Below are 13,064 nucleotides of genomic sequence, written 5' to 3' on the forward strand. Positions count from 1 at the left end.
TATTAATTAAAGTGACAGTGGGACCCATAAATATTTGGTTGGTGAGATATTTGATTGTGAAATGTGAGATCTTTGAGTAGTGAAATATTTGATTGATGATATGGACTATGGGACCCACAAATATTTGGAGGAAATATACTTACTATTGTGGATGGCCTTAGTAAAGATTATGATTAACAGCCGGAATTTTTTGAACCGACAATTGTGGTCATGTTTTCCCTGCGTGGATGTGGATGCAGCAAAATAGTTCTGGTGTTAGCATTTATCAATTTAATTTCTTTGAGCCAAGTAGCCGCGGTGCTTCAAAATTTCAATTTCCGCTCTTCCCCATCCCGCTCGAGGCTCAACCTGGAAATCGTCAGCACACAAAACCACCGTGTGCCGCCGTGGATCCGTAGCACAGCTCCGCCGGATACCACTAAACTATATGGATGACGTCGATCGTTTGTTCCAATTCTTCAAATGTGGAATCACTCCTCCGGGTACCTTTCCTCTCTACATTTCCCCTCATTTTCATGTAGAATTTGTTCAAAATTACTGGTTGATTGTTCTGTGTTTCAGAGTCTGCTATTAGAGAAAGAAGGAAAGAGAAACGAAAACTAAAGCAACAGTTTTCACCACGACAAGAAGCATCTCCAAGTACTGACACTCAAACGGCAAAAATATGTGTAGAATCGAGAAACATTAGCAAACAATTCTCTCCAATTGTGTTTTACGGCTCCCCGCACGCAGTTCCTCCGAAAAGGCCGGTTCATTTGTTGCGATTGCTGCATGAGATTCGTGCTGATCTAGATGGACAAAATAAGTTGAGGTAGAAAGATATGTCCAGTTTTGCGGAAATTGATACAATCATTTTTGCATGATTGAATGAGTTTGTTTTAGGGACGAGATATGGAAAACATTTCCAAGACAGGACGAAGCGATGAAATTCGCGAAACAGCATGCGAATGCTCGAGTATTTAGTTACCAGGATCACGTGAATGGTGTGAGAAGGTTCCTTGTTTCGAAATATAAGGAGTTTTGGCAAAGGCAAGTGTTTGCATATATGTTTTATCTTTTTTAGCCTCTGTTTGATTTTGGAGTTGAGAGATGGAGAAATTCTGAAATTGCAAAGGAAATGGCATCCTTTGTTTAGTTTTATAGAACAATGTAAGATTTGGAACTATTCTGTCAAATTCGTGCTCATTTTATCGATCATGAAAATTCCAATAGTGCTTTTTCATAAATTTTCCCTTCCTGATTGAATTCTATATCCTAACAGATCTCTTGTCCAACCATGTTTGTACATGAATCGTAATGGCTTGTGCCTCTTGCATCTTAATTGTGTTATCGGTTGTTCGTTCCGATCTTTGTAGGTATAAAGGTATGAGTCCTCAATTTCGACACCATTATGAAGTAATTCAAGAGGTAATAACTTTACCCTTCAGGATTTTTTGGAGCTAATCTCAATTGGTTACACTGATCAAGCTTATTTTTTGTGGTGGAAAAAATATTATATGTGCACCTCGACCCTTATTTTTCTCTATGGAGGTGGGGCACTGAAAGCTGTCTTGCTGACTATTGTCATATATTTAGGGACTACCATGCCATTTATATTTTGATTTGGAGTTCAATAAGACAGTGAACGCTGGTAGAAATGGAGATGAGATGGTAGATCTCCTGCTAATTGTCATCTTTGATGCACTGCTGGAGAAGTATTCTTTTCAAGGAAACCATGATATGGTGGTAGAACTTGATTCATCTACTGAAGGTAAGATGCTTGCAAGGTATCACACTTGGTTTCTTTAAAATGATTCATTTCTTTACTCATTAAACATCAGGCATGGGCCTGAACATTGCTATTATTTATACACACAGAGACATAGCGGATGCGCTGGAGACAGCCTTTATGAACAAAAATTTACCTGCTATTTTACACATGCTTTCATATGCTCTCTCTGTCTTATTATTGGCAGAAAAGTTCTCTCGACATTTAATAATCTGCATGCCGAAGACTGCTTTCAAAGACAACTCACATGTTGGTGCTTTTGTAGCAGAGGTATTTAAACTGCATAGCAGCATTTTGGTACCCCGATATAAATGGATAGCCTCACCATACGCTCATGTACATGTTTACGGAATATTGATAATTTTCAAGTAATAAATTGTTTGCTTCAAGGTTATGAGGAAACACGTGCATCTCATGTAGTGTTTTAAAATATAGAAGTTTTAATATGTCTTTTTCAGTTGATTTAGATTTACTTGAGCATGATGTGAAAGCTGAATCTTTTCATGTCTTATGGCCAGATTTGTTCACGAATTTACAATTACAAAGAAAGGGACGCAAATTTTCAGAAATTGTTTATATCCAAGGATTCGAGTTCTGACAGTCAGCACCAACCTTTTGTAGACACTGCCGTCTACTCTAGGAACCGTTGCTTTCGACTGTACTTATCGTCTAAAGCGGGGAAGAAATCAGTTCTTCTTCCTAGTGGACGTTTTAAATGTAAGGATATGGTGAGCAATGTTTTTACCCAACTTCTTTAGTTCACTATGCATTTCAAAGTCTTAACTGCATATCTTGTCAACGATAATTGGCTGATTACACTTTACTGCACTTTACTGCAGCACCTTGGTTCGATGTTCATTGAACAATGACATACACAGACAATCAGACCTGAAGGTCAACTGACATCATATTCCTAAGTAGTGGTCTGAGAATAACAGTGCAGTAATTAACGATAGACAAGAATTTAACCATGTAATTCTTTAGTAAGTTCTGTCATAAGGTGATTAAGCGCAGAGTTTTTCTTTTCGTTTCCTTTTGCTATGGGTGGAGGAGCGTGAAGTTATCCCAGAGTTTTTCAGTTAAAGTCTTTCAATTAAAGCCATGGATCACCATTCATTATTTTTTCTCATTTACTTGTGTAGATGTGCTTATTAAATCTCATTCCTAAACATGAATCAAGTAATTATGTGATCTCGGTGATACCGTGATCTCAACCATGAACCTCCTTTAGAATTTTACGGAGATCTCATCTGAACCTATTGCTTGTGTCAGGATGCTCGTATTAAATACTGTTGACTAATGTGTGGAAATTATCATAGACGAAAATAAATTTCAAAACTTGATTTTATCCCGCCATAATCCATTCAATTACATCTACAGTTCCCTTTAAATTCTCAAAGTTGCCATGATGCATGATATGATCTTATAAAATGTGTCAGAATGATGAAGAAGTTTTCATGACATCCTTGATTTGCAACATGAACTCTGACTGTGAGAAGATTTTAATTTGCAAAATGGATTTAGACTGTGTAAAGGAATTGCACTTTGGCACTGAGGTACCTTAACCTATCTACACTTTTTTCCTTGTAAATTTTACTGCCACATTCACCAATGCACTCTATCTCACACTGTTAATGATTCAGTTATATTGAAAATCTTTTAAATTATTTGTTGCAGAATACCTGCAACACACAAAAACTTTCGGGCTTCCCTAAAAAGTTTGACACAAATGTTTGTACAAGTGATGCTTCAATGACTTATTTAATGGGGAAATCTCCATTTCCAGCTTTGGATGATTTTGTTGAAACCATTGCTTCTCACGGAAACGTATCAGGTGCTACTATGGTATACAAAGAGAATTTAAATAATTTTTTTAGTGTGAAGGAACTGAGCACATTTCTTTTTATTTGAGTTGCTATCGTATGTTAATGTTATCTAGAGTTTTGTGCCCTTGGTCTCTCCGCCCTGAAAACGATTCTGACTCACAGCTGACCTGGTGCCAGGAAAAATTCGTAGCTGGTACTGGCTCTCTGAATATGGATTGCTGGTTTATAGCATGTCTAAAAGTCGATACTGCGAACGAATTGGCCGAGAACATAAAAGCAATCATGGTATCTATTTCTGAACTCTTATCAATTATTATCCTTCAAGAATCTCGTGTTTCATATGTTGCTCTCCTGTAGCTAAACATAATGAGAGCAATTATGAACAAGATGCAATCAGTGCTTGTCCACTGGTTTATTGATATAGTTGAAATCAGGATCTTTGGTGATTCAAGAGGCAGCAGCTAATTATCATTCGTAATGATTAAATTTACGGATCTGTTGAAACACATTCCGTTCCTTTACTTGGTTATTGGATCTCTTGGGTCTGGTTTCAGTTATTCGTATTTTGGGCTTTATTCTCATCATCATCATCATTTATTAGGGAACAGAGAATACATTAGTATTTTGTAGATAAACTGATGTGGATTAACACGTAAGCTTATTTTTTTGTTTCAGTTATTTATGTTATTGATCTCAAAAGGGCTGTTTATTATCAAAAGTGCCATGATCCTGATTGCAGAGGTAAACACTGTTGACAGTTTCTCCTTCCATAGTTGAAAACATTTCAATATTGTTCCATAAGGTTTTATTTGGCTGGTTGCATTTTCTAGGTTATCGTTCTCCTTTGCGACCAATTCCTGATGATCTTTTTCCAGATCCTTCCTTTACTTCCGATCATGCTAAAGACAGTAATGATCATCGACGTACCAGTTCATCCGGTAGTGAAAGTAACACAGGCAACTGTGAGAAAGAAGAGTGGTGGCTTCAAGTCACCAAAGTTGCCGACCAGGTCGAAAATCTTCAGAAAGCACTGGACCTTACTCGGGTGGTTAGTCTCGCTCGATTCACCAAGTTTTCTAATCCCGAAGTTGCTTTTTGCAATTTTGTTGCCCCGATTATTAATAAACTTTGTTTTAAGAGGCAACTGCATATTTCTTCCATACTGTTCTGTTTCATTACTCTTTCTTTCTAACTCCTACGAATCTGTTCCAGCCATATTTAGTAGATTCTCCAAATGTGACGAGTTGCTGCCCACAGCACAACTTTGATCGCATTTACCGGCAAGATTAGTCGCTATTCTGATTAGATATTTGGCTTGTGTTTTGCATACATTTTAGATTTTTTGTTGTTTCCATGGCTCTGCCAAAGTGCTTGTCATGTGTACCATGAAAAATACACATGAAAACATTGTTTCAATACGCTAAAGATCTTCTCAACTCGAGAGTCCTTGCACAGAGAATAACATTTTTGAAAACTTGGAACCCCCCAATTTCTAAAACTATGTTCACAATTTTGCACACTATTTGATCCAACAAAAGATGAAACAGGCAGACTAACGTAACTCATCTATAGTAATGGATGCCTTATTAGTTTTGAGTAGTTTTCCATATCTTCTCTATTTTGTATCATACATTTATACTAAGTGGCACCCCTCTTCGTCGGTGTTTGTTTAACAGGACGAAACATTTGAAGATGATGAGAATTGGTGGATGGTTGCTGAAGACACAGCATCCCAAACAGAATTAGCGTACGTTCGACATCATTAGCAACCGCGGAAGACGTGTTTGACCAAAATTTGGAGCACCTACCTGGTCAGTTTTCTTCATTCACTAATAAATTGTGCATGTTTTACTTCACTAAATTAACTCAACTGTTTTATCTACTCAAATAAAATATAATAAAATCGTACTTAATCCAATTTATGTTATAATTTGATATGTATGCATGCGATGTGTGCTGTGTGCATGATACAAATATAAATGATTAATTTCAACGGGTCTATTATAGTTCAAAATTCTAAAAAGTGTGAAACATTTCGAAGCATATGAGCCAAGTTGCAAGCTTCTTAATTAAGTGAGATTAATACAAATTTAAGCATAAATTTTTTTAAGTCAACTATAATTTTAATTGTCTCTAATAAATTAATGGAGTAAATACTATATAAATATAATAAATTTAAGTGCAATGTATTAATTTTTTGTTTGATTCTAATTCAATCTATTTTATCATTCATTTCATCTGTGGTGTGATCAAATTCAAACTCAATTTAATTGGATTATTTTAAATAATTTGATTTAACATCCCTTGTATGTTATAAAGCATCAGTATATACGACAGATTCATCATCGCTACTTTTAATTATCTAAGATTATACATTTTGACATACTTGTTCGTAAATATTCTAATTCATTTTTATCTTCTTATTCATCAATCTTGTTTTTAAAAAATTGCATCTAATCCTTTTTAAACACAATTATACATTTTTAGCATCACTTACTAATAAAATCCTTAATTTGTGTTCGCATTACATGTATCGGGTCGCATTACATGTGTAGGGTAAGTTTGTGAAATTGATATGTTTTTTAAAAAAAGGGTCTGAAATTGATGAACTAATTTAATCTAGGACTGTTAAGAGTTATATATTAGTCAATATTTGGTCCTTTGAGTTTGAATTGATGTTATATTTAAATTTGTAGTCTTTCTAGTAATATATATTTTGTGAGACATTGTTACGGATCTTTATCTCTGAGACAAATTTAATTCATATTTATAATAAAAATTAATATTTTTGATATAAAAAATAATATATTTTTATTAGTTACTTAAATAAAATATTTGTTTCTCAATCTTTTGTGTCATCACATATAAAAAGTTCATGTGTTAAATTAATTGTTTCGGTCTCTACTAATTAAGTGTTATTATAATTTATAAGTTAATCAAACACTTTATTACGGGAATATCATTATTTTGAAACTTGTTCACTTGACTTGAAGGTCATTGTTTATGGCAAGTGTGTTCCTCAAATTCCAGAATCCGATTATGGCAACGACCAAAGAAGATCAAGTCAACGTCGCCACCCCACCGCCGCCAGTCTTCCTCTCCACCGCCGCGCTCAACTCCCTCGTCACCTACAAATCCCTCGTCGGCCACCTCCAATCCACCCTACCATCACACGCCGACACCATCAACTCCCCTCTCCGCCACACCCACCAAACAAGCCCCTCGTCCTCCCTCCTCCTCATGCCCTCTTGGTGCAATTCACCATCGCTGCCCTATATGGGTGTGAAGCTAGTCACCTACCTCCCCAACAACTCAACACTCAACTTGCCTGGTGTACACGCTGTTTATGTTCTCTTTAACTCTCTCACAGGCCAGCCCTTGGTATCCATGGATGCCACCGGGCTCACACCCTTCCGCACCGCCTGCATTTCTGCCTTGGCTTCGTGTTACTTGTCGAGACACGATGTCGAAACTCTTGTGATGATCGGAGCTGGTTCTTTAGCTCCACATTTGATCAAGGCACATTTGATTATGAGGCCAAGTTTGAAAAGAGTTGTGGTGTGGAATAGAACACTTGAAAAGGCTAGAACTTTGGTTCATGAATTGACGAAAGAGGGTGATAGATTTCAAGGGGTGTGTTTTGAGAGTAACGAATGTTTGGAAGAAGCGGTGAAACTCGGCGATATCATCTCCTGTGCTACGAATTCAGAAACACCACTGGTTAAGGGTTTGGATTTGAAGGCAGGGGCGCATTTGGATTTGGTGGGGTCGTTTACTCGGTCGATGATGGAGTGCGATGATGAGGCGTTGAGGAGGGGTAGGGTATATATTGATAATGAGGCGGCGGTCGTGGAGGCTGGAGAATTAGTTGGTGCGTTGGAGAGAGGGGTGATCAGGAAGGATGAGATTGTGGGGGATTTGGTGGAGTTGATCAAAGGGGAGAAAAGTGGGAGGAAGGATTTGGATGAGATCACTGTTTTTAAATCAGTTGGTTTTGCTGTTGTTGATCTGTTGAGTGCACAGCTTGTGTATGAAAGTTGCATGAATAATCAGGTTCAAATGAAATGATCTTTAAGGTTTGGTTGTTCAATACAAATCAAGATTTGGTTCAAAGGCAATGACTTGACACCATTTTGTATGCATATCGAACAAATTTGTATTTGCATTTTTGTTTCCTGGTTGTCTTTGATATTGTGATTATAAATTAGTATGCTGAAGCAAGAAAAGGTATCCATTAAGGATCCCAGATGAGACTCTTGGTAGGCCTTGAGCAGAACCGAGAATGGAAGCATGGCATTGAGCCGTCAACTATGGCGGTTCCAGCTAGTTGTCACGCCCATGATTTTCTCTATGTAAGTTTTAGTGGTTTCGTTTCCCAGCGCACCCATTGGATGAAGAACATTCTGGCAAAGGAACACTGGATTTTTTATTTTTGAGAAACACCTAAAAACCTTGATAAATTAAGTTTTTAAGCCAAGTGTCTCTTGAATTTAAACTGATCTGTTGTTTATGGTGTATGATGATATGCTGGTTCTTAGATTCAAGGAACAACAACAAACAAATAATAATAAAGATTATCGATTCAAAGGAACTGAAATAAAAGACATGGTGTTGGTAGTATATTTCTCAGATAAAAAACCTATACCAATCTCTTAGCAAAGCTAGTGTAACAAAACGAATGAACTGAATGACCAACTCCCTTTCTCCCCGCTAATATTCTCCTTTACTACGTGAATTCCTAAATGGATCTGTTAAGCTTTCTAGGGTAAACAAACTTTATGTCGGGCTGTGGATGATTTTCTAAACCCCTAACAATACGTCCTCCCTCACCATTAGCCTTGTTCTCAAAACTTAAGTCTGGAAATTGAGTTGAGACTTGTGCAACATCTTCCCAAGTGGCCTCTTCCGCGGGCCAATTCTTCCATTCAATGAGCACTTGTCGTTTCTCTTCATCACATTCTTTATTATACCTGGTGGATAAAACCTTGCTTGACTCATAGACCATGATAAAGTCTGCATCCAATCATTTTGCTTCTCGTGGTTGTTTGCCCGCTCCCATTCTCACCTTATATTGCTCGAAGAGAAGAACAGCGCTTGGTACAATTTTTTATGGCACTTCGGAATGATTTTGAGGGTCTGCGTGGGACGATTCTTCATCGCAACCCTCTTCCTTTTTGCTTGCTTCTGATGGTACCATACATCAAACCTCGTGTAGAGAAACCCCTGAACAAAATGGTGTTGCCGAAAGAAAACATAGACATATTGTTGAAACAGCTCGCTCTTTCTTACTGTCTTATAATGTTCCTAGTGCATTTTGGGGTGAAGCAATTCTTACTGCTGTTCACGTGATCAATAGAATTCCAACTTCACACAATTCAGGTTTGTCACCCTTTCAAAAAATGTATGGTCATGCTCCTGATTATTCTTCATTACGTGTCTTTGGTTGTGTCTGTTTTGTTCTCCGACCACAGATCGAGCGCAATAAGTTGTCTCCACGTTCTGCTCTGTGTGTTTTCCTAGGTTATGGTATTGGTCAAAAAGGGTATCGTTGTTTTGATCCAACTAGTCAAAAACTGTATGTCTCTCGTCATGTTGTGTTTCTTGAACATGTTCCATTCTTTTCTATACCTGTTAGTTTGCATAATATGACACATGCAGATCTTATTCGTATTGACCCTTTCAAACCCGACACCGACGAGACTTTGCCCACGACCACACCCGAGACTCCTGCTCCTCCAGATCCCCCTACGACAACCCAATCATCTCCTGGCATCGCGGATAATCCTCCACTCCGTCAGTCCACTCGGGTTCGTAAGTCTACTCGACTACCTGATTTTGCTTACTCGTGTTACTCTAGCTCCTTTGCTTCATTTGTTGCCTCTGTTCATCGTCTCTCTAAGCCTTCATCCTATAGCGAAGCTGTTGGTAATCCACTTTGGCAGAAGGCTATGGCTGAGGAACTGACTGCACTTTATCAGACCCATACATGGGATTTGGTTATGTTGCCACCCGGAAAGCACACAATTGGCTCTCGTTGGGTCTACAAGATCAAGACCAAATCTGATGGATCTATTGAACGCTACAAAGCTTGTCTTGTTGCTAAAGGTTACTCTCAGAAGCATGGCATGGATTATGAGGAAACATTTGCCCCCGTTGCTAAAATGACGACAGTTCGCACTCTAATTGTTGTTGCTTCTGTTCGTCGATGGAAAATCTCTCAGATGGATGTCAAGAATGCTTTCTTGAATGGTGATCTTCATGAAGAAGTTTTTATGGCTCCTCCTCCTGGTGTTGCTCACCAACCTAGTGAAGTTTGTAGACTTCGTAAGGCTCTTTATGGTCTCAAACAAGCTCCCCGTGCTTGGTTTGAGAAATTTTCTATAGTGATTACTTCTCTTGGGTTTATTCCTAGTCATCATGATTCCGCATTATTTGTCAAGTGTACTCGTGCAGGTCGTATACTTCTGTCTTTGTATGTTGATGACATGATAATCACTGGTGATGATATTGTTGGTATTGAGGCTTTGAAGTCTGAGTTAGCTCGCTGCTTTGCTATGAAGGATTTAGGTTTGCTACGTTACTTTCTAGGAATTGAGGTTGCCTATTCTCCAAAAGGTTATCTTTTATCTCAGTCAAAGTACATAGCAGATCTGTTTGAGCGTGCACGTCTTACTGATAACAGGATAGTTGATACTCCTCTTGACACCAATGCTCGGTACTCTCTGTCAGATGGACCTCCTTTGCCGGATCCTACCTTATACCGTACTATTGTTGGCAGCTTGGTTTATCTCACTGTGACTCGTCCAGATATTGCACATGCTGTTCATGTAGTAAGTCAGTTTGTCACTGCACCAACTACAGTTCATTGGGCTGCTGTTCTTCGGATTCTCAGGTATCTTCGGGGAACTCAGTTTCAGAGTCTTTTGTTTCCTTCTACTTCCTCTTTAGAGCTGCATGCATACTCTGATGCTGATTGGGCTGGCGATCCCACGGATCGTAAGTCAACCACTGGCTTATGTATTTTTCTTGGAGATTCTCTTATCTCTTGGAAAAGTAAGAAACAAGTTGTTATCTCTAGATCTTCTACCGAAGCCGAGTATCGTGCTATAGCTTCAACTACTTGCGAGATTGTTTGGTTACGTTGGTTGCTTGCGGATTTTGGTATTCCTCTTCGTCATCCTACTCCGTTATATTGTGATAATCAGAGTGCAATTCAGATTGCGCGCAATTCAGTTTTTCATGAGAGGACAAAGCACATTGAGATCGATTGTCACGTCACTCGTCATCATCTCCAGCTTGGCACCATCATGTTACCTTTCGTTCCTTCTTTGCTGCAGATAGCTGATATGTTTACCAAGGCACATTCCGCTTCGCGCTTCCAGTTTTTTGTCTGACAAACTCTCCATGCTTTTAGCTGTAGCATCGTCAGTTTGAGGGGGGATGTTAGAATATATTATTGTTAGCTCTCAAGGGTAGATTAGTCACTTTATTCTTTTTGTGTTTACCCTAGGTATATAAACATATTATCTGTGTATTCTTTATTCAGTTTTACAATACTACGACTTGAGCTTTTCGCTCACTCTCTATTTCTTCACCACCACCATCGATACCTCGTAACCCCTCGATTTAGGCAACCCTGCAGTGAAATCCATCATATATCGTCCCATATAGCCCCCGGAATTGCAAGGGGTTGTAACAACCGAGCGGGCTTAGCAGCTTGGTATTTATGTTTCTGAAATATGTCACATTCAGTCGCCATCCTTACCACATCATTTTTCATCCCACCCAATAGAAATTGTTCGAAAAGCCCATGAATGACCACCTGTTGGAGTAACATGACATTCCTCTAACACTTCAGTAACCCACTTCGAACCTTTAGGCAGCACTAATCTGCCTTTATACACTAAACTCTCATTGACCGATGAATAATGCCCCATTTCACTATCGTGTTTGGTCAATTTCTTGAACCTTGGCTGCAAGGAAGGATCATCGCACACTGCCTGATACACTCATTCAAATTCTAAACATATTGGTTCTGAGATACTGTTCAACTCCTGGTCCTCGATTAATTTTATATAATTTTTTTTAAAAAAATATTGTTCGGATCTCCCTTAATATCCCTTTTAGACAACTCATTTGGTGGCCCATTTTTCATTTCTGCCTTGTATTTTACCTCAAGCGCATATTGTAAGGTCCAAAATTAAGACGACATAATTTAATTGCATGCAAATCTAGGAAATATGAAAAATAAATAATTTAATGATTTTAATTGCTTAAATTAATTATGCTTAATATGTTTATATGGTTTTAAAGTAGTTTTCTACTTGTATGCATAAAAATATATTTTTAAAGGTTATTCGAGATGCGATATATGACGAAGACCGATGGCTGAAAAATTGAATTTTTTAATTAAATAATTGTTTTTAATTATTTAAAATAAGGTTGATGCTTTATGATATTTTTGAAAATAATGAGTTTTGAGGTGATTTTATATGCCGAGACGTAATTTTTAACGGTATTCGATTTTCATTGAAAATATGAACTTTTTGTCAATTCGGCTAATAATTTCACGAACTTTCCTAAACGAAATATTTTAAATATGCACTAATGGGCCTAGTGGACCATACTAATGTGCCTAGGCTTGTACACTTAATAATTATCAATGATTTAAAGCACAAAACCTCTCCATTAAAATTCAATACACATGCCTCTCCCCTCACACACACACACAAGGACTCTTCCTCCCCTCAAACAACACGGCACACACTATAATTTGCAAAGGGAAAGCATCGGATTTTGCAAGAAAAATTCAACCAAGGTTTACGTCCCCGTTCTTCGCTTCGTCGATTCGTTTTCGAGCGTAAATTACGCAAAGGCACGCCATAATTCTTTCTTTTCTCATATATCACACCCTAATATGTGTTTGATTATTGGTTGTATGAAAAACTTGATTTCTTATTGAATATTTTCGTTTTTATGCATTCATGTATGATTAAGGCATGGTTTTTGTTCCAAAACTTGTTCTATGTTTGCACGAAGGGGCCTGCCATTTTATAGGATCGATATGGAACGTTTTTACACGAGTTTAAAGGCCACACGAAGCACGTTAGAAGCTGCACACGAAACCACAACAAGCTAAACAAGTTATTGCATGTTTTGATGTCAAGGGTTCGGTCATAAGGGTTAACCACGCATGGTTGGCCAAGGCTTGACCAGGGCTCGGTTGGGACGTGGTTGGGTCTATGGAGGATTGCTAGCCACGCTAAGACTAAAGCTCGATGGCTAGGGAAGAGCGCATGCGCGATCGGACTCTTCCCAAGCCTACCCGAGAGACAACAGCTTAAGGGAGGACTCGTGACTGGGGCCAGGGGCCATGCTAGGTCTGTTAGTGTCCTGAGGGGTGGCAACCAACTGAAATGCCGACATCGATTTACCTTTTAAAGAGGTAACAACCGATATTGCGACATCTT

General features: G+C 38.3%; 2 protein-coding genes across 4 annotated transcripts; both read left to right on the forward strand.

The window, feature by feature from the left end:
- Positions 1 to 299: 299 nt before the first annotated feature.
- Positions 300 to 6,792, forward strand: LOC140817041 (uncharacterized). 3 transcript variants are annotated; one of them, XR_012114710.1, is made up of 14 exons: positions 300 to 482; positions 562 to 811; positions 883 to 1,029; positions 1,356 to 1,407; positions 1,576 to 1,750; positions 1,956 to 2,038; positions 2,287 to 2,496; positions 3,208 to 3,324; positions 3,446 to 3,613; positions 3,772 to 3,879; positions 4,270 to 4,335; positions 4,425 to 4,642; positions 5,271 to 5,405; positions 6,588 to 6,761. XR_012114710.1 is itself a non-coding variant. In XM_073176603.1 (14 exons), the coding sequence occupies exons 1-13, from the start codon at positions 428 to 430 to the stop codon at positions 5,358 to 5,360; spliced, it is 1,728 nt and encodes a 575-aa protein (XP_073032704.1). In that variant the 5' UTR covers positions 300 to 427; the 3' UTR covers positions 5,361 to 5,405; positions 6,625 to 6,792. The 3 variants fall into 3 exon arrangements, 2 of the variants coding, with proteins under 2 accessions (XP_073032704.1, XP_073032703.1); XM_073176603.1 differs by having other exon boundaries at positions 3,446 to 3,602; positions 6,625 to 6,792; XM_073176602.1 differs by having other exon boundaries at positions 3,446 to 3,602.
- Positions 6,588 to 7,759, forward strand: LOC140817042 (protein SAR DEFICIENT 4-like). The gene has a single exon (XM_073176604.1). It carries the CDS (start codon positions 6,598 to 6,600, stop codon positions 7,660 to 7,662), a length of 1,065 nt encoding a protein of 354 aa, XP_073032705.1. The 5' UTR covers positions 6,588 to 6,597; the 3' UTR covers positions 7,663 to 7,759.
- The last annotated feature ends 5,305 nt before the right edge of the window (positions 7,760 to 13,064 follow it).

The sequence above is a fragment of the Primulina eburnea genome, chromosome 16 (assembly GCF_022965805.1).
Source record: "Primulina eburnea isolate SZY01 chromosome 16, ASM2296580v1, whole genome shotgun sequence".
NCBI classification, from domain to species: Eukaryota; Viridiplantae; Streptophyta; class Magnoliopsida; order Lamiales; family Gesneriaceae; genus Primulina; species Primulina eburnea.